This window comes from Mytilus edulis, chromosome 5 (assembly GCF_963676685.1).
Source record: "Mytilus edulis chromosome 5, xbMytEdul2.2, whole genome shotgun sequence".
Taxonomy (NCBI): Eukaryota; Metazoa; Mollusca; class Bivalvia; order Mytilida; family Mytilidae; genus Mytilus; species Mytilus edulis.
Genome location: NC_092348.1, coordinates 57,355,910 through 57,379,829, shown reverse-complemented (window position 1 = coordinate 57,379,829; position 23,920 = coordinate 57,355,910). Strand labels below are relative to the sequence as shown.

General features: G+C 37.3%; 2 protein-coding genes across 2 annotated transcripts; one reads left to right on the top strand and one right to left on the bottom strand.

Moving 5' to 3' along the window:
* Positions 1–8,227: 8,227 nt before the first annotated feature.
* On the bottom strand, positions 8,228–8,737 carry LOC139525154 (uncharacterized). The gene has a single exon (XM_071320341.1). The coding sequence runs from the start codon at positions 8,735–8,737 to the stop codon at positions 8,228–8,230; it is 510 nt and encodes a 169-aa protein (XP_071176442.1).
* A 9,124-nt stretch (positions 8,738–17,861) lies between these two features.
* On the top strand, positions 17,862–23,488 carry LOC139524037 (zinc finger protein 227-like). Its single transcript, XM_071318566.1, has 2 exons — positions 17,862–17,956; positions 20,884–23,488. The coding sequence occupies exon 2, from the start codon at positions 20,987–20,989 to the stop codon at positions 21,941–21,943; it is 957 nt and encodes a 318-aa protein (XP_071174667.1). The 5' UTR covers positions 17,862–17,956; positions 20,884–20,986; the 3' UTR covers positions 21,944–23,488.
* The last annotated feature ends 432 nt before the right edge of the window (positions 23,489–23,920 follow it).

Sequence of the window (23,920 nt, the reverse complement as noted above, 5' to 3'; positions counted from 1 at the left end):
TGTGTTACACCCACCAGGGTACATGTGGTAAATAAGGTGTATAACATCTTCCTGTATTACATCAACAAGGACACATGTGGTAAATAAGGTGTATAACATCTTCCTGTGTGACATCAACCAGGGTACATGTGGCATATAAGGTGTATAACATCCTCCTATGTTACATCAACCAGGGTACATGTGGTAAGGTGTATAACACCCTCCTGTGTTACATCAACCATGGTACATGTGGTAAATAAGGTGTATAACATCCTACTGTGTTACACCCACCAGGGTACATGTGGTATATAAGGTGTATCACATCCTCATGTGTTACACCCACCATAGTACATGTGGCAAATAAGGTGTATAACATCTTCCAGTGTTACATCAACCAGGGTACATGTTGTAAATAGGGTGTATAACATCCTCCTGTGTTACATCAACCATGGTACATGTGGTATATAAGGTGTATAATATTCTCCTGTGTTACATCAACCAGGACACATGTGGTATATAAGGTGTATAACAGCCTCCCGTGTTATATCAACCATGGTACATTTGGTATATCAGGTGTATAACATCTTCCTGTGTGGCATCAACCAGGGTGCAAGTGGTATATAAGGTGTATAACATCCTCCTGTGTGACATCAACCAGGGTATATGTGGTATATAAGGTGTATAACATCCTCCTGTGTTACATCAACCAGGTTACATGTGGTATGTAAGGTGTATATCAGCCTCCTGTGTTACATCAACCATGGCACATGTGGTATATAAGGTGTATAACATCCTCCTGTGTTACATCAACCATGGTTCATGTGGTATATAAGGTGTATTACATCCTCATGTGTTACATCAACCATGGTACATGTGGTAAATAAGGTGTATATCATCCTCCTGTGTTACACCCACCAGGGTACATGTGGTATATAAGGTGTATCACATCCTCATGTGTTACACCCACCATAGTACATGTGGCAAATAAGGTGTATAACATCTTCCTGTGTTACATCAACCTGGGTACATGTTGTAAATAAGGTGTATAACATCCTCCTGTGTTACATCAACCAGGGTACATGTGGTATATAAGGTGAATAATATTCTCCTGTGTTACATCAACCAGGACACATGTGGTATATAAGGTGTATAACAGCCTCCTGTGTTATATCAACCATGGTACATTTGGTATATAAGGTGTATAACATCTTCCTGTGTGACATCAACCAGGGTGCAAGTGGTATATAAGGTGTATAACATCCTCCTGTGTGACATCAACCAGGGTATATGTGGTATATAAGGTGTATAACATCCTCCTGTGTTACATCAACCAGGTTACATGTGGTATGTAAGGTGTATAACAGCCTCCTGTGTTACATCAACCATGGTACATGTGGTATATACGGTGTATAACATCCTCCTGTGTTACATCAACCATGGTTCATGTAGTATATAAGGTGTATAACATCCTCCTGTGTTACATCAACCATGGAACATGTGGTAAATAAGGTGTATAACATCCTCCTGTGTTACACCCACCAGGGTACATGTGGTATATAAGGTGTATCACATCCTCATGTGTTACACCCACCAGGGTACATGTGGTAAATAAGGTGTATAACATCTTCCTGTATTACATCAACAAGGACACATGTGGTAAATAAGGTGTATAACATCTTCCTGTGTGACATCAACCAGGGTACATGTGGTATATAAGGTGTATAACATCCTCCTGTGTTACATCAACCAGGGTACATGTGGTAAGGTGTATAACACCCTCCTGTGTTACATCAACCATGGTACATGTGGTAAATAAGGTGTATAACATCCTACTGTGTTACACCCACCAGGGTACATGTGGTATATAAGGTGTATAACATCCTCCTGTGTTACATCAACCAGGGTACATGTGGTATATAAGGTGAATAATATTCTCCTGTGTTACATCAACCAGGACACATGTGGTATATAAGGTGTATAACAGCCTCCTGTGTTATATCAACCATGGTACATTTGGTATATAAGGTGTATAACATCTTCCTGTGTGACATCAACCAGGGTGCAAGTGGTATATAAGGTGTATAACATCCTCCTGTGTGACATCAACCAGGGTATATGTGGTATATAAGGTGTATAACATCCTCCTGTGTTACATCAACCAGGTTACATGTGGTATGTAAGGTGTATAACAGCCTCCTGTGTTACATCAACCATGGCACATGTGGTATATAAGGTGTATAACATCCTCCTGTGTTACATCAACCATGGTTCATGTGGTATATAAGGTGTATAACATCCTCATGTGTTACATCAACCATGTGGTAAATAAGGTGTATATCATCCTCCTGTGTTACACCCACCAGGGTACATATGGTATATAAGGTGTATCACATCCTCATGTGTTACACCCACCAGGGTACATGTGGTTAATAAGGGAGCTACCATTTGATTTTTATGGGGGGGCTAGGATGAAATTTGAAAAAAATAGGCAGGACAGGAGTTTTGAGTAAAAAAAAAGGCAGGATGTGACACTTGCAAAAAAAAAAAGTCAGGACGACAATTTAGGTAAAAAAAAGTCAGGATAAACTAAAAAAAAAAAGGCAGGACCGATTAGAGTGAAAAATAAAAAGGCAGGACAGAGATTACAGCTAAAAAAAATGCAGGACAAAATTTTTCATCCTAGCCCCCCCATAAAAATCAAATGGTAGCTCCCTAAGGTGTATAACATCTTCCTGTGTTACATCAACAAGGACACATGTGGTATATAAGGTGTGTAACATCCTCCTGTGTTACCTCAACCAGGATATATGTGGTAAGGTGTATAACATCCTACTGTGTTACATCAACCGTGGCACATATGATATATAAGGTGTATAACATCCTCCTGTGTTATATCAACCATGGAACATGTGGTATATAAGGTGTATAACAGCCTCCTGTGTTACATCAACCAGGGTACATGTGGTAAGGTGTATAACACCCTCCTGTGTTACATCAACCATGGTACATGTGGTAAATAAGGTGTATAACATCCTACTGTGTTACACCCACCAGGGTACATGTGGTATATAAGGTGTATCACATCCTCATGTGTTACACCCACCATAGTACATGTGGCAAATAAGGTGTATAACATCTTCCTGTGTTACATCAACCAGGGTACATGTTGTAAATAAGGTGTATAACATCCTCCTGTGTTACATCAACCATGGTACATGTGGTATATAAGGTGTATAATATTCTCCTGTGTTACATCAACCAGGACACATGTGGTATATAAGGTGTATAACAGCCTCCTGTGTTATATCAACCATGGTACATTTGGTATATAAGGTGTATAACATCTTCCTGTGTGACATCAACCAGGGTGCAAGTGGTATATAAGGTGTATAACATCCTCCTGTGTGACATCAACCAGGGTATATGTGGTATATAAGGTGTATAACATCCTCCTGTGTTACATCAACCAGGTTACATGTGGTATGTAGGGTGTATAACAGCCTCCTGTGTTACATCAACCATGGCACATGTGGTATATAAGGTGTATAACATCCTCCTGTGTTATATCAACCATGGAACATGTGGTATATAAGGTGTATAACAGCCTCCTGTGTTACACCCACCAGGGTACATGTGGTATATAAGGTGTATAACATCCTCAGGTGTTACATCAACCATGGTACATGTGGTATATAAGGTGTATAACATCCTCAGGTGTTACATCAACCAGGTTACATGTGGTATGTAAGGTGTATAACAGCCTCCTGTGTTACATCAACCATGGTACATGTGATATATAAGGTGTATAACATCCTCCTGTGTTACATCAACCATGGTTCATGTAGTATATAAGGTGTATAACATCCTCCTGTGTTACATCAACCATGGTACATGTGGTAAATAAGGTGTATAACATCCTCCTGTGTTACACCCAACAGGGTACATGTGGTATATAAGGTGTATCACATCCTCATGTGTTACACCCACCAGGGTACATGTGGTAAATAAGGTGTATAACATCTTCCTGTATTACATCAACAAGGACACATGTGGTAAATAAGGTGTATAACATCTTCCTGTGTGACATCAACCAGGGTACATGTGGCATATAAGGTGTATAACATCCTCCTATGTTACATCAACCAGGGTACATGTGGTAAGGTGTATAACACCCTCCTGTGTTACATCAACCATGGTACATGTGGTAAATAAGGTGTATAACATCCTACTGTGTTACACCCACCAGGGTACATGTGGTATATAAGGTGTATCACATCCTCATGTGTTACACCCACCATAGTACATGTGGCAAATAAGGTGTATAACATCTTCCTGTGTTACATCAACCAGGGTCCATGTTGTAAATAAGGTGTATAACATCCTCCTGTGTTACACCCACCAGGGTACATGTGGTATATAAGGTGTATCACATCCTCATGTGTTACACCCACCAGGGTACATGTGGTATATAAGGTGTATCACATCCTCATGTGTTACACCCACCAGGGTACATGTGGTAAATAAGGTGTATAACATCTTCCTGTGTTACATCAACAAGGACACATGTGGTATATAAGGTGTGTAGCATCCTCCTGTGTTACATCAACCAGGGTACATGTGGTAAGGTGTATAACATCCTCCTGTGTTACATCAACCGTGGCACATATGATATATAAGGTGTATAAAATCCTCCTGTGTTATATCAACCATGGTACATGTGGTATATAAGGTGTATCACATCCTCATGTGTTACACCCACCAGGGTACATGTGGTAAATAAGGTGTATAACATCTTCCTGTGTTACATCAACAAGGACACATGTGGTATATAAGGTGTGTAGCATCCTCCTGTGTTACATCAACCAGGGTACATGTGGTAAGGTGTATAACATCCTCCTGTGTTACATCAACCGTGGCACATATGATATATAAGGTGTATAAAATCCTCCTGTGTTATATCAACCATGGTACATGTGGTATATAAGGTGTATAACAGCCTCCTGTGTTACACCCACCAGGGTACATGTGGTAGATAAGGTGTATAACATCCTCCTGTGCGAAATCAACCAGGGTACATTTGGTATATAAGGTGTATAACATCCTCCTGTGTTACATCAACCATGGTACATGTGGTATATAAGGTGTATAACATCCTCAGGTGTTACATCAACCATGGTACATGTGGTATATAAGGTGTATAACATCCTCATGTGTTACATCAACCATGGTACATGTGGTAAATAAGGTGTATAACATCCTCCTGTGTTACACCCACCAGGGTACATGTGGTATATAAGGTGTATCACATCCTCATGTGTTACACCCACCAAGGTACATGTGGTTAATAAGGTGTATGACATCTTCCTGTGTTACACCAACAAGGACACATGTGGTATATAAGGTGTGTAACATCCTCCTGTGTTACATCAACCAGGGTACATGTGGTAAGGTGTATAACATCCTCCTGTGTTACATCAACCGTGGCACATATGATATATAAGGTGTATAACATCCTCCTGTGTGACATCAACCAAGGAACATGTGGTATATAAGGTGTATAACATCTTCCTGTTTTACACCCACCAGGGTACATGTGGTATATAAGGTGTAAAACATCCTCCTGTGTGACATCAATCATGGTATATGTGGTATATAAGGTGTATAACATCCTCCTGTGTTACATCAACCAGGTTACATGTGGTATGTAAGGTGTATAACAGCCTCCTGTGTTACATCAACCATGGTACATGTGGTATATACGGTGTATAACATCCTCCTGTGTTACATCAACCATGGTTCATGTAGTATATAAGGTGTATAACATCCTCCTGTGTTACATCAACCATGGTACATGTGGTAAATAAGGTGTATAACATCCTCCTGTGTTACACCCACCAGGGTACATGTGGTATATAAGGTGTATCACATCCTCATGTGTTACACCCACCAGGGTACATGTGGTAAATAAGGTGTATAACATCTTCCTGTATTACATCAACAAGGACACATGTGGTAAATAAGGTGTATAACATCTTCCTGTGTGACATCAACCAGGGTACATGTGGTATATAAGGTGTATAACATCCTCCTGTGTTACATCAACCAGGGTACATGTGGTAAGGTGTATAACACCCTCCTGTGTTACATCAACCATGGTACATGTGGTAAATAAGGTGTATAACATCCTACTGTGTTACACCCACCAGGGTACATGTGGTATATAAGGTGTATCACATCCTCATGTGTTACACCCACCATAGTACATGTGGCAAATAAGGTGTATAACATCTTCCTGTGTTACATCAACCAGGGTACATGTTGTAAATAAGGTGTATAACATCCTCCTGTGTTACATCAACCATGGTACATGTGGTATATAAGGTGTATAATATTCTCCTGTGTTACATCAACCAGGACACATGTGGTATATAAGGTGTATCACAGCCTCCTGTGTTATATCAACCATGGTACATTTGGTATATAAGGTGTATAACATCTTCCTGTGTGACATCAACCAGGGTGCAAGTGGTATATAAGGTGTATAACATCCTCCTGTGTGACATCAACCAGGGTGCAAGTGGTATATAAGGTGTATAACATCCTCCTGTGTGACATCAACCAGGGTATATGTGGTATATAAGGTGTATAACATCCTCCTGTGTTACATCAACCAGGTTACATGTGGTATGTAAGGTGTATATCAGCCTCCTGTGTTACATCAACCATGGCACATGTGGTATAGAAGGTGTATAACATCCTCCTGTGTTACATCAACCATGGTTCATGTGGTATATAAGGTGTATTACATCCTCATGTGTTACATCAACCATGGTACATGTGGTAAATAAGGTGTATATCATCCTCCTGTGTTACACCCAACAGGGTACATGTGGTATATAAGGTGTATCACATCCTCATGTGTTACACCCACCATAGTACATGTGGCAAATAAGGTGTATAACATCTTCCTGTGTTACATCAACCAGGGTACATGTTGTAAATAAGGTGTATAACATCCTCCTGTGTTACATCAACCATGGTACATGTGGTATATAAGGTGTATAATATTCTCCTGTGTTACACCAACCAGGACACATGTGGTATATAAGGTGTATAACAGCCTCCTGTGTTATATCAACCATGGTACATTTGGTATATAAGGTGTATAACATCTTCCTGTGTGACATCAACCAGGGTGCAAGTGGTATATAAGGTGTATAACATCCTCCTGTGTGACATCAACCAGGGTATATGTGGTATATAAGGTGTATAACATCCTCCTGTGTTACATCAACCAGGTTACATGTGGTATGTAAGGTGTATAACAGCCTCCTGTGTTACATCAACCATGGCACATGTGGTATATAAGGTGTATAACATCCTCCTGTGTTACATGTGGTATATAAGGTGTATAACATCCTCATGTGTTACATCAACCATGTGGTAAATAAGGTGTATATCATCCTCCTGTGTTACACCCACCAGGGTACATACAGTGGAGATCAGTTCTAACCTCTCATAAATTCTGTCAGAATCTGTCAGGAGAACTGTTCTAGAACAGTATGTAGAACTGTCAGCCTGACACCTTTTAGTCAGTTCTAGGTTATAACTGTTCTAGCTAGAACTGATTTGGTCAGTTCTACCTAGAACTGATCCTGACAGTTCTAGCTAGAACTGATCCTGACAGTTCTACCCTAGAACAGTTTTAGACAGTTCTACCTAGAACTGACTAAATTTTTGGTCAGTTCTAAATTCTATGACTAGAACAGTTCTACGATTAGAACTGAGTTTGGTCAGTTCTACGGCTAGAATTGATTTAGTCAGTTCTATCCATAAACAATTTAATAACTTTTTGCAATTATAATAGATAAGTCTAAATAAAAGAAAATAATATATAAATTATACATTGTATATATCGCAGAACTGTTTTAACATTTCTCGTTACAGAAAATGTCCATAACCGTCTCGGTCGCTTTTACAGCGGAAATTTTATTACGATGGATGATGGAGGAGATGATGGCAAAATAAACAATTTTATGAAATATTTGAACTCTCAGGTAAAGAAAATACCAACTTCATTATTTAGAAGTCATAATGAACGACTGGCTATATTCTGACGGGAAAGGGGTGACACTTTTTGTGGATGGAACATGCTTTTTTTGTTTATCATAAAATTTATAAGCTTGTTACCGTTTGATCATAATACGGAAAGTGTACATTTATGCTTACCTGATATGGATGCTTTGGTTTAGCTGTCTTTATCTATGACTGGCTCCCCTTCCTTCCTAAATGATCTTCCTGTTGTGGTTTGAATTTTAACTGTGGTCTCGTCAGTGAAAATAACATCATCAAACTGTTCATTGTCTGCGAGGCATTTCAATGCATGGTCCAGTCTCTTTGGTTTGTTCTGATGTCTAACCATCTGACAGTATTGTGTCGCCGAACGTGTCCACCCAAGACTCTTCCTGGCTCTTTTGATTGTTGCCACACTTATGTTTATGTGAAAACGAGCATTAATTTCTCTTGTCAGTTCCTGTGCCGAAATCTCCCTGTCGGCATGGATTTTTTCGTCTATAAAGACCAAGTGTCTATCTTGCAGGGTTTTCCTCCGACCAGCTGCCTTTGGTGGATCACTAAGAGTGCCATTTGCACGGAAACGGGTATAAAATTTCCCGATGGCCTCTCTTGAAATAGAAACTCCCTCAGTGTCAGATAAAATACTGGAAATCTTCACATACGATTTTCCACTTTGGCGCATATTAACTATTCGCTGTCTCATATACATTGAAATTCGGTTAACTATGACGGGAGGCATTTTGCGTGTGGCTTTATCAACGATAATAATAACACTGAATGGCGACTCGAGAGATGCCCTAACTGCAGTGACGTCATTTAGAACTGTTCTACAATCCTGACAGGTTTGGTCAGTTCTACGGTTAGAACTGATTTTGCAGTTCTGCTGACAGTTCTACGGTTAGAACTGATTTGGTCAGTTCTACCTAGAACTGATCCTGACAGTTCTACCCTAGAACTGATCCTGACAGTTCTACCTAGAACTGACTTGGTCAGTTCTATCTAGAACTGATTCTGACAGTTCTACTTAGAACAGATCTAGGGTAGAACTGTTCTAGCTAGAACTGTTCTAGGACAGGTTAGAACAGTTCTATGACAGATTAGTCTGACAGTTCTAATGAGAGGTTAGAACTGATCTCCACTGTATGGTATATAAGGTGTATCACATCCTCATGTGTTACACCCACCAGGGTACATGTGGTTAATAAGGTGTATAACATCTTCCTGTGTTACATCAACAAGGACACATGTGGTATATAAGGTGTGTAACATCCTCCTGTGTTACATCAACCAGGGTATATGTGGTAAGGTGTATAACATCCTACTGTGTTACATCAACCGTGGCACATATGATATATAAGGTGTATAACATCCTCCTGTGTTATATCAACCATGGAACATGTGGTATATAAGGTGTATAACAGCCCTGTGTTACATCAACCAGGGTACATGTGGTAAGGTGTATAACACCCTCCTGTGTTACATCAACCATGGTACATGTGGTAAATAAGGTGTATAACATCCTACTGTGTTACACCCACCAGGGTACATGTGGTATATAAGGTGTATCACATCCTCATGTGTTACACCCACCATAGTACATGTGGCAAATAAGGTGTATAACATCTTCCTGTGTTACATCAACCAGGGTACATGTTGTAAATAAGGTGTATAACATCCTCCTGTGTTACATCAACCATGGTACATGTGGTATATAAGGTGTATAATATTCTCCTGTGTTACATCAACCAGGACACATGTGGTATATAAGGTGTATAACAGCCTCCTGTGTTATATCAACCATGGTACATTTGGTATATAAGGTGTATAACATCTTCCTGTGTGACATCAACCAGGGTGCAAGTGGTATATAAGGTGTATAACATCCTGCTGTGTGACATCAACCAGGGTATATGTGGTATATAAGGTGTATAACATCCTCCTGTGTTACATCAACCAGGTTACATGTGGTATGTAAGGTGTATAACAGCCTCCTGTGTTACATCAACCATGGTACATGTGATATATAAGGTGTATAACATCCTCCTGTGTTACATCAACCATGGTACATGTGGTAAATAAGGTGTATAACATCCTCCTGTGTTACACCCAACAGGGTACATGTGGTATATAAGGTGTATCACATCCTCATGTGTTACACCCACCATAGTACATGTGGCAAATAAGGTGTATAACATCTTCCTGTGTTACATCAACCAGGGTACATGTTGTAAATAAGGTGTATAACATCCTCCTGTGTTACATCAACCATGGTACATGTGGTATATAAGGTGTATAATATTCTCCTGTGTTACACCAACCAGGACACATGTGGTATATAAGGTGTATAACAGCCTCCTGTGTTATATCAACCATGGTACATTTGGTATATAAGGTGTATAACATCTTCCTGTGTGACATCAACCAGGGTGCAAGTGGTATATAAGGTGTATAACATCCTCCTGTGTGACATCAACCAGGGTATATGTGGTATATAAGGTGTATAACATCCTCCTGTGTTTCATCAACCAGGTTACATGTGGTATGTAAGGTGTATAACAGCCTCCTGTGTTACATCAACCATGGCACATGTGGTATATAAGGTGTATAACATCCTCCTGTGTTACATGTGGTATATAAGGTGTATTACATCCTCATGTGTTACATCAACCATGTGGTAAATAAGGTGTATATCATCCTCCTGTGTTACACCCACCAGGGTACATATGGTATATAAGGTGTATCACATCCTCATGTGTTACACCCACCAGGGTACATGTGGTTAATAAGGTGTATAACATCTTCCTGTGTTACATCAACAAGGACACATGTGGTATATAAGGTGTGTAACATCCTCCTGTGTTACATCAACCAGGGTATATGTGGTAAGGTGTATAACATCCTACTGTGTTACATCAACCGTGGCACATATGATATATAAGGTGTATAACATCCTCCTGTGTTATATCAACCATGGAACATGTGGTATATAAGGTGTATAACAGCCTCCTGTGTTACATCAACCAGGGTACATGTGGTAAGGTGTATAACACCCTCCTGTGTTACATCAACCATGGTACATGTGGTAAATAAGGTGTATAACATCCTACTGTGTTACACCCACCAGGGTACATGTGGTATATAAGGTGTATCACATCCTCATGTGTTACACCCACCATAGTACATGTGGCAAATAAGGTGTATAACATCTTCCTGTGTTACATCAACCAGGGTACATGTTGTAAATAAGGTGTATAACATCCTCCTGTGTTACATCAACCATGGTACATGTGGTATATAAGGTGTATAATATTCTCCTGTGTTACATCAACCAGGACACATGTGGTATATAAGGTGTATAACAGCCTCCTGTGTTATATCAACCATGGTACATTTGGTATATAAGGTGTATAACATCTTCCTGTGTGACATCAACCAGGGTGCAAGTGGTATATAAGGTGTATAACATCCTGCTGTGTGACATCAACCAGGGTATATGTGGTATATAAGGTGTATAACATCCTCCTGTGTTACATCAACCAGGTTACATGTGGTATGTAAGGTGTATAACAGCCTCCTGTGTTACATCAACCATGGTACATGTGACATATAAGGTGTATAACATCCTCCTGTGTTACATCAACCATGGTACATGTGGTAAATAAGGTGTATAACATCCTCCTGTGTTACACCCAACAGGGTACATGTGGTATATAAGGTGTATCACATCCTCATGTGTTACACCCACCAGGGTACATGTGGTAAATAAGGTGTATAACATCTTCCTGTATTACATCAACAAGGACACATGTGGTAAATAAGGTGTATAACATCTTCCTGTGTGACATCAACCAGGGTACATGTGGCATATAAGGTGTATAACATCCTCCTGTGTTACATCAACCAGGGTACATGTGGTAAGGTGTATAACACCCTCCTGTGTTACATCAACCATGGTACATGTGGTAAATAAGGTGTATAACATCCTACTGTGTTACACCCACCAGGGTACATGTGGTATATAAGGTGTATCACATCCTCATGTGTTACACCCACCATAGTACATGTGGCAAATAAGGTGTATAACATCTTCCTGTGTTACATCAACCAGGGTCCATGTTGTAAATAAGGTGTATAACATCCTCCTGTGTTACACCCACCAGGGTACATGTGGTATATAAGGTGTATCACATCCTCATGTGTTACACCCACCAGGGTACATGTGGTAAATAAGGTGTATAACATCTTCCTGTGTTACATCAACAAGGACACATGTGGTATATAAGGTGTGTAGCATCCTCCTGTGTTACATCAACCAGGGTACATGTGGTAAGGTGTATAACATCCTCCTGTGTTACATCAACCGTGGCACATATGATATATAAGGTGTATAACATCCTCCTGTGTTATATCAACCATGGTACATGTGGTATATAAGGTGTATAACAGCCTCCTGTGTTACACCCACCAGGGTACATGTGGTATATAAGGTGTATAACATCCTCCTGTGCGACATCAACCAGGGTACATTTGGTATATAAGGTGTATAACATCCTCCTGTGTTACATCAACCATGGTACATGTGGTATATAAGGTGTATAACATCCTCAGGTGTTACGTCAACCATGGTACATGTGGTATATAAGGTGTATAACATCCTCAGGTGTTACATCAACCATGGTACATGTGGTATATAAGGTAAGTATTTCACGTTTTATCAGGACACGAAAACAAATTTACAACAAATACAATAGGTATAGATCTACATGAGGCATCATACCTCGTTTATCCTTTCTGAATTCAAACATCACAAACAGTCAAAAGGTCGACCCGCTCTAGCAATGGATTGACTGTTCAAGGAGAGGCAATGGAAATTATCACATACAAAAATCGAATCTATCGCATGCAGCCATTATATGCAAATTTCCATCTTCGTATATAGCAGGCTTGGTGACCGTTACGCATAGATTAGAGTCATGGTTGCTTTAGGGAGACGAGAAGGGAGTCTACATGCATACAAACGCCATGCAGTGGACAAAAACCGCTGCTCAAACAAAGTTCATTATAAAAAAGAAGATGTGGTATGATTGCTAATGAGACAACTCTCCACAACAGACCAGATGACTGGAAATTAACAACTATATTAAATATTACTTATTTTTATCAAAATAATAAATTTATAAAAATTGTTTAAGTTATTCTGTTATTCCATAGTTTACATGTATTACATCTTTCACATTGTTATGTGTTTATTATGCTAATAATTAGTACACAACTGAATATCATTTGTCTTTATTTTAATCATATATAAGTTACTAGTAGTTTTTGATTTATTGATAGAAGAAACATGCTGAAAAGTAATAAACAGAAGCCATATTTTGAATGAACATTCAAAATTATTGTCGCATGTTAGGTCTCGAGGTCTATTGATTATTTAATATTTCACGGAAATGTGTTTTTTTTTATGTTTTAATAAATTTCCAAATATAGGCAACCAATGTTCAATAGTCATAATTCGATAAAAAGGAAACAAATCAAGGCTGCATACAAAAACTGTTAGGGTATTTTAAAGTTTCTCAACATAACAGTTTTATTTCTGAGTTTCCTCCTTCCAAAGTCATTAACCATAGACATGGAATAACTTTTATAGTTCGGTAATTAGGTTTCATGATGTTCTACTATCCAGCCAAAGACACAAGGATATGAATATAACAGTATAGCCTTTATCATGAAAAAACTCTTTGATTGTATTTAAAGCAACAGTAGTATACCGCTGTTCAATAGTCATAAATCTAATCAAACAATAAACAAATTCGGGTAACAAACCAAAACCGAATAATCAATTATAAGAGGAAAACAACATCAAAAGCACTGAACTACAACGAAAACAAACATACATAGAAGCTGTATAGTAAGGAATAACATTTAGCCTCAGAAACAGTTCAAAGAGATTATTCAAAAGCAGAGACCAAGTTTAGTGTAAATAATGAATAAGATTCTAGCATATCAAATCACACAAAATATCAGAACCCTACACTTGAATGAACTCATGGGTTGAAATAGCTGAAAATAGCTTATAATTATTATTTTTAGGCCGATGTGGGAAGGTTTCCTGGACATTTACTCTAATCCATATGGATCTTAAGGCTGCACTAATGGGTTGAAATAGCTGAAAATTGTTCCAGGCTGATATGGGTAGGTTTCTTGGACATTCACTCTAATCTGTATGGATCTTAAGGCTGAACTCATGGGTTGAAATAGCTGCAAATAACTTAGAATTTTGCAGGCCGATGTGGGAATGTTTCCTGGACATTCAGTCCAATCCATATGGATCATAAGGTTGCAACAGCTGGAAATACCTCAAAATTGTTCCAGGCCGATATAGATAGGTTTCAAGGACATTCAGTCCAATCCATATGGATCTTAAGGCTGAACTCATAGGTTGAAATAGCTGAAAAAAGCTTAGATTTGTTCCAGGCCGATATGAGTATGTTTCCTTGACATTCAGTCCAATCCATATGGATCTTAAGGCTGAGCTCATGGGTTGGAATAGCTAACAGTTGTTTCAAGGCGATACGGGTAGGTTTCCGGGACATTCGGTCCAATCCATATGGATCTTAAGGCTGAACTCATGGGTTGAAATAGCTGAAAAAAGCTTAGAACTGTTTTCAGGCCGATGTGGGCAGGTGTCCTGGACATTCAGTCCAATCCATATTAATCTTAAGGCTGAACTAATGGATTCAAATAGCTGAAAATAGCTTAGAATTGTTCCAGACCAATGTAGGTATGTTTCATGGACATTCAGTCAAATCTTTAAGGATCTTAAGGCTGAACTCATGGGTTGAAATAGCTGGAAACAGCTTAGAGTTGTTCCAGGCTGATATGGGTAGGTTTCCTGGACATTCGGTCCAATCCATAAGATCTTAAGGCTGAACTCATGGGTTGAAATAGCTGAAAATAGATTTGAATTGTTCTAGGCTGACATGGGTAGGTTTCCTGGACATGCAGTCCATTCCATATGGATCTTAAGGCTGAACTCATAAGTTGAAATAGCTGAAAATAATTAATTAATTGAGGTATCCCGTGTTATATAAACCATCGCACATCATTGATCAGCTCAGCGCACTTCGGTGCAGACCAGCACACTTCACCAGTGACCATCAACTATTCAAGAAAGTTCAAATCAAGAGGAATGTTAGCAGTGTAACGTGTAACCGGGCGGGGACGTTTAGATATTTTTATCCTCGGGTTTGTACCAGTTTCCTGGGATTTGAAAAGCAATTCAAAAGTTCTAAAGTCAATTAAAAGTTTACACTATCACTATCAAATATGAAACAAATACTATACAACATAAAACGAATTTCAACACCTTTCGGCTTTGACTCCCGGGAACACTGTCGTTTACAGTAAAAGACGTTAATCTACACATGTATACGTTCTTATAAACAATAACTTGAGTTGTGGTATGATTGCCAATGTTCATAATTATGTCATACTTATTATACTCCCCCTAATAATGAATCTATAATGACAAGTGCACATCATATAAAGGTAAATACACATCATATAATGAAAATGGCCATAACAAGACAGTATTGGCGTTCCATAGTAATCTATGCCTGGGATAAAAAAAAATCCTTTGTTTTTCGAAAAACTTTTTGATAATGTCCAAATTTGAGGTCGGCTGACTTTTCCAACCCCGTTCTTAAATTCATAAAAAGTTCCCTATGGAAAGCTTTTGTCCACACTTGGTACTTTTGATAGTCAATTTCCTAAAGTGACCAGGAGTGAAGACCTAGGTGGGTATTCATATGGAACTTTTTTGATTCAGGTCCAAAGTTGGTAGGGTGACCCTACTACCTCCCTTCTTTCCTTCATTAAAAATTCCCTACGACACAGCTTTTGTCTACAGTGATAAATAGTTTTGCAAATAATAGGCAATTGCCTTAGGTTGCCTGAACCCAAAGACCCAGGTGCGTAAAAGTACGGAACTTTTTGAATTGAGCTCCAAAGTTGGGGCAGGGTATCCCTACCACGTCCCTTTTTATAAATTAAAGAAGGGGATGGAAAAATCACCCTATCATAACTTTGGACCTTAATTAAAAAGTTTCATGACTTTATCCGCCCGCGTGCAGTCAAGCTTATGATAACCTTTTATCCACACATGGTACCAAGAATAGCCAATTGCCTATGGTTGCTTTGACCGAACCACCAGGTGGTAAAAGGTGGGACTATTTTAATTTAGGTCCAAAGTTATGGTAGGGTGACACCACCTCATCTATTCTGCAATTCATAAAAAAAAATCCCTACGGGAAAGGTTTTGTCCACACTTAGTTCAAATGATAGGAATTTTGTTTCAGGTTGTCTGGACCCAAAGACCAATGTGGGTAAGGTTTATAAACGTTTTTGGTTGAGGTTAAAAGTTTAGGTAGTGTGCCCTTACCACCTCCCTCCTTTAATTTATCAAAAGTTCCCTACGGCAAAGCTTTTGTCAACAATAAGTACAGAGGTTGTTTGGATCCAACGACCAAGATGGGTAAAGTGTTTTAACGTTTTTAATTGAGGTGTCAATTTGGGGTAGGGTGACCCTACCACTTCCCCTCTTTAATTTAAAAAAAAATCCCTGTGGCAAAGGTTTTGTCCACATAAGGTACAACTGATAGGTTATTGCATAAGGTTGCATGAACCAAAAGACCCGGGTGGGTTAAGTTATGGAACGTTTTTCAATTGAGGTCCAAAGTTGGGGTAGGGTGTCCATAGCAACTCCCTTCTTTAATTCATTTAAAATTCCCGACGACAAAGGTTTTGTCCACCTTTGGTACAAAAGATAGGCAATTGCTTAAGGTTATCTGGACTTTAAGACCCGGGTGGGTAAATTCAATGAACTTTTTTAATTGATGTCCAAAGGTGGGATAGGGTGGCCATAGCAACTCCCTTCTTTAATTCATTTAAAATTCCCGACGACAAAGGTGTTGTCCACCTTTGGTACAAAAGATAGGCAATTGCTTAAGGTTATCTGGACTCTAAGACCCGGGTGGGTAAATTCAATGAACTTTTTTAATTGATGTCCAAAGGTGGGATAGGCTGATTTTTCCATTCACTTTTTTAATTCATACAAAACTCCCTACGGCTAAGCTTTTATCCACATTAGGTACAAATAATAGGGCAATTGCATAAGGTTTCCTGGACCTAAAGACCCAGGTGAGTTAAGCTATGGAAATATTTTGATTGAGGTCCAAAGTTAAAAGAATACATGTCAGTTTTCCAAATCCCATGTACAGAATGAGGATAAATCATGGATATCTATATATTAATAGATCAAAAAAAGAGGGACGAAATATACCAGACGGACAATCAAACTGCCAACGAGGTTCACGTTTTGTTTTTCTTATTTTAATTGCTTCACGGGAATATAATACACGAAATTTTTATATTTAGAGAGCTTATATTTTTCTGCATTTTTTAAACTCGTCTATAAATAAAACTAACCTTTGAAGTACATTATCATAACATTAAAATAAATTGCAAAAAATACCAAGTAGTCCAAGATCAAGATATTTATAAATATCTTCGAAGTTGGGATTGAGAACTTTGTTTTCCTAAAACATATCTTTTTTGTAGTTTAGCAAGGTTCTTAAATTGAAGAAAATACAGTTCTAAAATTTATATTGTTGACTTAAAGTAAGAATTGTATGTATAGTAAAAATAAATGTGGCGTTTGCTCTGTATAAACAACATACATATTCGATTCGTTAAGTTGTCACATATTTATACGCATAATTTCTACATGACGTAATGAAATAAACAGCATCACAATTTTGGGTTTTCCCGAATTTCCAGAATTTGACAAATCTGTGTGTTTTTTCAAAGTGAATAAACAAAGACCCAACTTATGGATAGAGAGGTAAGATACAATTGAATTGTACAAACATATCAATTGTTTTAGTTTCATTTGAGTTTTAACTTATTTCCTGATATTTATTCGTTGACGTAATTTGAAAAGGTTTCATCGAAACTATTTTTACATTTCTCTCATGAACAGTTTCCGGTTAATTGAAAAGTATATATATTCACCAAAGTAGGCACGGGGTTTAAGTATGCATTTCCCTGCAAATATATTATATTTTTCTATGAAAAAACTTATTTGTTCATTGAATTACGGTATTACGCTTGCTTCAAACTATAACTTAAGTGTACGGTCTTTAATCATATATATCTCAATTAAACATGTATATCTTGCTTTTAACATTGGGTTGTCGGATTTTTCAGAATTAGTGCCGACCTGTTGAATAATTTGACTCCTTATCAATTTTACTATAACTACTTTAGTTTCTGAAATATAAGTCAAAAACTGCATGTTATCCTTATTTTCTATTTTAGCCGTCACGGTCACGTTTCTTGGCCACAAATGAATCAAATTATATACTTTAAGCAAAATACCATAAGGACCAATATAACACGTTTACATCAAGAGCAAGTAAAAACAACTGAATCACGATCGAGTTTTCGGGCCTTTACTCACAGGCACTTGTTTCTGTCAATATGGGGTTTACTATCCATACCCGTACTAAAATTAAAAATCGAGTGATTTTTTAGTACGGGTATGGATAGTAAACCACATATTGACAGAAACAAGTGCCTGTGCTGAAATGTTATTGAATATAGATATATATATAGTAACAGTATCTATCCGTCACTCCAACTGCCCAAGGCGTTTTGAACGCAAATGCTGTGAAACTGTTTGACAAATATCTTTCAAACTTTGATGGTTTGTATGCCATCATATTTAAAAAAAAACAAAAAAAAAACCAGAAAAACACAGATGTGGTAAGATTGCCAATTAGACAACTCCGGCTGCACAAAAGAACAAATGACACAGAAATTAACAGATCTTTATAGGTCACTGTAAAGCCTTCAACAATACGCAAAGCCCATGCCGCATTGTCGGCTTTGAAAGACCCCAAAATCACAAATATGAAACCAAACGACAAAACTGCATGTATATTAATGTAAAAACAACTGAACAAAAAACAAATGTTGAACACAGCAATAAACGACAACTGAATTACAGGCTCCTAACTTGGTACAGACAAATATATACAAAATGTGGCGGGGTTAAACATGTTAGCGGAATCTCAACCCTACCCTTAATTCGGACAGTGATGTAACAGCATAGCATATGAACGAACTATATATGTCCATTCTCAATTTTATAAAATTGTGTTGAAAAGGCTAAATACATATAACAAAACACATGGACCTGACATGGTACTTGTACATTCCAACAACAAAAAGTACATATCTGAGAAGACTCGCAGTCAGTGACAGCTAGTTCAAAGCCAATCAAAAAATCGTGCATCAAGACTAAATTATCAATCACATCCAACATACAATGGATGGATGCAGTGGAAAGACGTTAGAGAAAACCATTACCTTGTTCAACGCCAAGATACATGCGTCGACAGATGGTAGATCCATTAAAGTGCATATGTATATAACAATAGTGTCTAGTCTGCTATTAATTTACGGTAGCAAAATCTATATTTATACCAATAACAAAATGTTGTGTCCTAAGTCAACGGATGCCCCATCTGCACTATCATTTCCATGTTAAGTGGACCGTGAAAATGGGGTATAATCTCTAATTTGGCATTAAGAAGATCATATCATAAGGAACATTGGTACTAAGTTTCAAGCTGATTGGACTTCAACTTCATGAAAAACTTCTCGACCATAATCTTTAACCTACCTGGACCAAAAATCTTTAACCTGAAGCGGGACGAACGAATGGACGGACGAACGAACAGACAGACTGACGCACAGACCAGAAAACATAATGGCATAAATGGGACATAAAACCAATATTCAAATACAGAGATGAATTGCTAACATTTAGAATAAGTTTATTTAAAGGGTCAATAAGCTTATAGCTATGGAAGAATAAAGTACAAGTTTTAAGTTATTTGTGGTAACGAAATCCCTAACTTAATAATTTACCACTAATACACATAAATTACGTTTGTTGAAATCTAAAACCTCACAACAGACACGAGCATAGCGGATGTTAAAAAGGTATTATCAAGAATTCATATTCATTAATTTTTATAAATTTAAAAATAACAGTTTGCAGTATTTGCAATATTCTTCGAATTATAAAGGGGTTTCTTCCTCATGTGTATGTTATAACCGTAGCCGTATTTTGGAATTGTTTACGCAATGCTCTTAGATTATAAATTTATTTAGAATTCTATTTTTCTTTTATTTGAGTGTCAACTGTTTGTCTCTTATAGACGAAACGCGCCTCTGCTATGCAACGTTTTGTCTTGATATAATTTTTTTCCCGCATCAATCGGGTCAATGCATCTGCTGGTTGAAGTTAACTCCCCGAGGTTATTACAAGCCACGTAGTCAACATTTCTGCGTTATCATGATATATCACTGATATAAATGTAAACATAGTCATATTTTTAAACTTACAGTTGGCGTAATTCTGAATTCTTGTAAATCCTAAAGATTTTTTTAACTCAAGCAAAACTATTTACCGTAGTCGTATTTTGGAAAAATCTGTGAAAAATTATTGACCCTCTTCTAATTTATACTTGATTTGGCTATTTAACTTTTTTCTATTCGAGCATCACTGAGAGTCTTATGAAGATGTAACCCGCGTCTGGCATGCAAGATCTTAGGCCTAATACTTTTTTGAACAGGGATAAATGAAAAAAAATCAGACTTCTAGTACAAATGTATGTACACAATACATACTGCTTATAGTTGTAATTATTACATAGTTTACCAACCATCTTTAAATAAATTGGTATTTGTATGTTGTAGATAAAAAACACATCTGTGAACAGACTGTAACACTTAGTTATGTCCAGCAAAGAGGCTACTGCAGACAAAGAGTTTCACCGAAAAAGTTCTTGTCTACGTCAAAATGAAAAATCTTACTGGTAAACAACCTTACAAATGTGATGAATGTTGTAAAGAATTTAGTAGCAAAGGCAATTATAATATACACAAGAAAATCCATACTGGTGAAAAACCTTACAAATGTGATATTTGTGGAAAAGGATTTGTCCAAAACAGTAACTGTAAAGTTCATTTGAGAAAACATACTGGCGAAACACCTTACAAATGTGATAAATGTGGAAAAGTATTTGGTCATAAAGGCAATTATAATATACACAAGAATATCCATACAGGTGGAAAACCTTACAAATGTGATATTTGTGGAAAGGAATTTTGCCAAAAAAATATTTATCAAATTCACATGAGAACACATACTAGCGAAAAAACTTACAAATGTGATGTATGTGATAAGGAATTTGGTCAGAAAGGCAACTATAATGAACACATGAGAATTCATACTGGGGAAAAACATTTTAAATGTGTTTTTTGTGATCAAGAGTTTCACCGAGAAAGCGCCTGTCAAATTCACATGAGAAAGCATACTGGTGAACAACCTTACAGATGTGATGTTTGTGGAAAACAGTTTCGCAGAAAAAGGAATTGTCTAACTCACATGAGAACACATACTGGCGAAAAACCTTACAAATGTGATATTTGTGAAAAAAAGTTTGGCAAAAAAGATAGTTGTCTAATTCACATGAGAACACATACTGGTGAAAAACCTTACAAATGTGATGAATGTGGTAAAGAATTTAGTGCCAAGAGCAACTATAATGTACACATGAAAAAACATACTGGAGAAAAACCTTACGCATGTTATATTTGTGGAAAAGAATTTGGCCAAAGCAGTTCTTGTCGTACACACATGATAACACATACTGGCGAAAAACCTTACAGATGTGATGTATGTGGTAAAGCATTTGGTCACAAAAGCAATCGTAATAAACACATGAAAATCCATACTTGGAAAGATAAGATGTGATATTTTGAAAAAGAGTTGGCAGAATCAGTAATTGTCTGAGACATACAAAAACACATACTGATAAAAGAAGACCTAAAATGTGACGTATGGGTACAAGCTTTAGTTCCGACGGTTATTATCGTAAAGACATTATAACCCATACTTGTGATGAATAATTGCATGCACATTTACCTGTATCGGTAAATAATTTAGTGGAAAAAGTCACTTTTATAGGCACACGAGAATTCATGAAATTTACAAAAGTGGTGTACATGTGTTGAGTGAAGGATTAAGTGACAATAGATACACGAGAAATCATGAATGTTATGATCTTTACAAGTGTGGTATGCGAAAATTCATACATGTGATGACCTTTATACAAGTATGTCCTTCCGATAACGTTCATATAACACTGGTACTCAATTTTGGTAGGAGTATGTCCTTCGGATACATTCATTTAACACTTATACTAAGTTTTTGTAGGAGTATGTCCTTCCGATAATCTTCATATGACACTAGTACGAAGTTTTTGTATGAAATGTCCTTCCGATAACGTTCATATAACTCTGGTACTCAATTTTTGTGGGAATATGTTATTCCGATACATTCATTTACTAAGTTTTTGTAGGAGTACGTCCTTCCGATAACGTTCATATAACACTGGTACTAAGTTTTTGTATTAGTATGTCCTTCCGATAACGTTCTAAAAAGACTTGAACTTACTTATTCTTGGGCTACACCCAAACAAAACGTACATATAGCACTTTTACTGCCTACTAGAGGTATATGGTAGTATCATGTTTTTTTTTTAAAATTATTTGATGCCGTGGGATTGGGATTTTTAGCTTTAATGTAAACCATGTCCGGTTTTAACTTGTATTTACAGCAAAGATAGCCAGTTTTGTGTTCTGTAATATACTGTAACAGTTTAATTTTACATGTCCGGTAGCACCGTTACTTCTCAAAACATCTTCCGAACAATATCTGGACATCGGTGTCGTGGGCATGTACAATTGCCAAACCACACATGAACGTTCTTTAGTCTTCGTAGATCTATTCCAACTTGAAGTCTATTTGAGTCTACGACAAGCAGAACATGATATTTTATACCATTGAATATTGAAGCCATATAGTCATGAAGATCGATTACTTGATTGGTGTTCCGTTAACGTAGCCGCAAAACAAAAACTCGAGAGCTACTTTTGAATATTTCTACAATTTTAAGTAGTTTTCAACTCACAAACACAATAATATTTTCAACATTTATTAAAATATTTTTTTTTTACATTTTTTTATGTGTTACATTTTTGTTTTTCGTTCAATTTTTGTGCATAAAGAAGGCCGTTAGTTTTCTTGTTTGAATTGTTTTACATTGTCATTTCTGGGCCTTTTATAACTGACTATGCGGTATGGGCTTTGCTCATTGTTGAAGGCCGTACGATGACCTATAGTTGATAATTTTTGTGTTATTTTGGTCTCTTGTGCAGAGTTGTCTCATTGACAATCATAACACATCTTCTTTTTTATATTTATATGAGTATATTAAATAAACATGTTTATACCAAGCTAAGTCAGTTTATATATTGTTTTTCGTCTGACTATACAAAAGGCGAGGAGAGTTACTTTGATAGATCAGGTTGACTGATAAGCTGTCTATATAAAGTAATGGGACAATGCATGGCATGAAGACATCACCAAATCACCGTATGCAATACTCAAAAAGGCATCCAGAGCTTACCATATAGACGGTGTGCACAAAGCTGAGTCCACAAACGTAACGTCTTCAAATTACTAAAACCATTAACGACGTCGGCATTTTCCTCCAGAAAACAAGCGCGTAACAAAAACACTGGACACTTAGTTTATCACATAACTTTAAATATTTACGTTCAACATATTTCTTTTGTCTTTCGAACAAAAAAGTGCAGCAAATGCACATTCTGGAAATATAAATAGATATATGCTAAGAGCAGTGAAATGGAAATGATTAGCGATTAT

Coding starts and splice junctions, on each gene's coding strand:
- LOC139525154 (XM_071320341.1), bottom strand. CDS start 8,737: ATGCGCCAAAGTGGAAAATCGTATGTGAAGATTTCCAGTATTTTATCT.
- LOC139524037 (XM_071318566.1), top strand. CDS start 20,987: ATGAAAAATCTTACTGGTAAACAACCTTACAAATGTGATGAATGTTGT.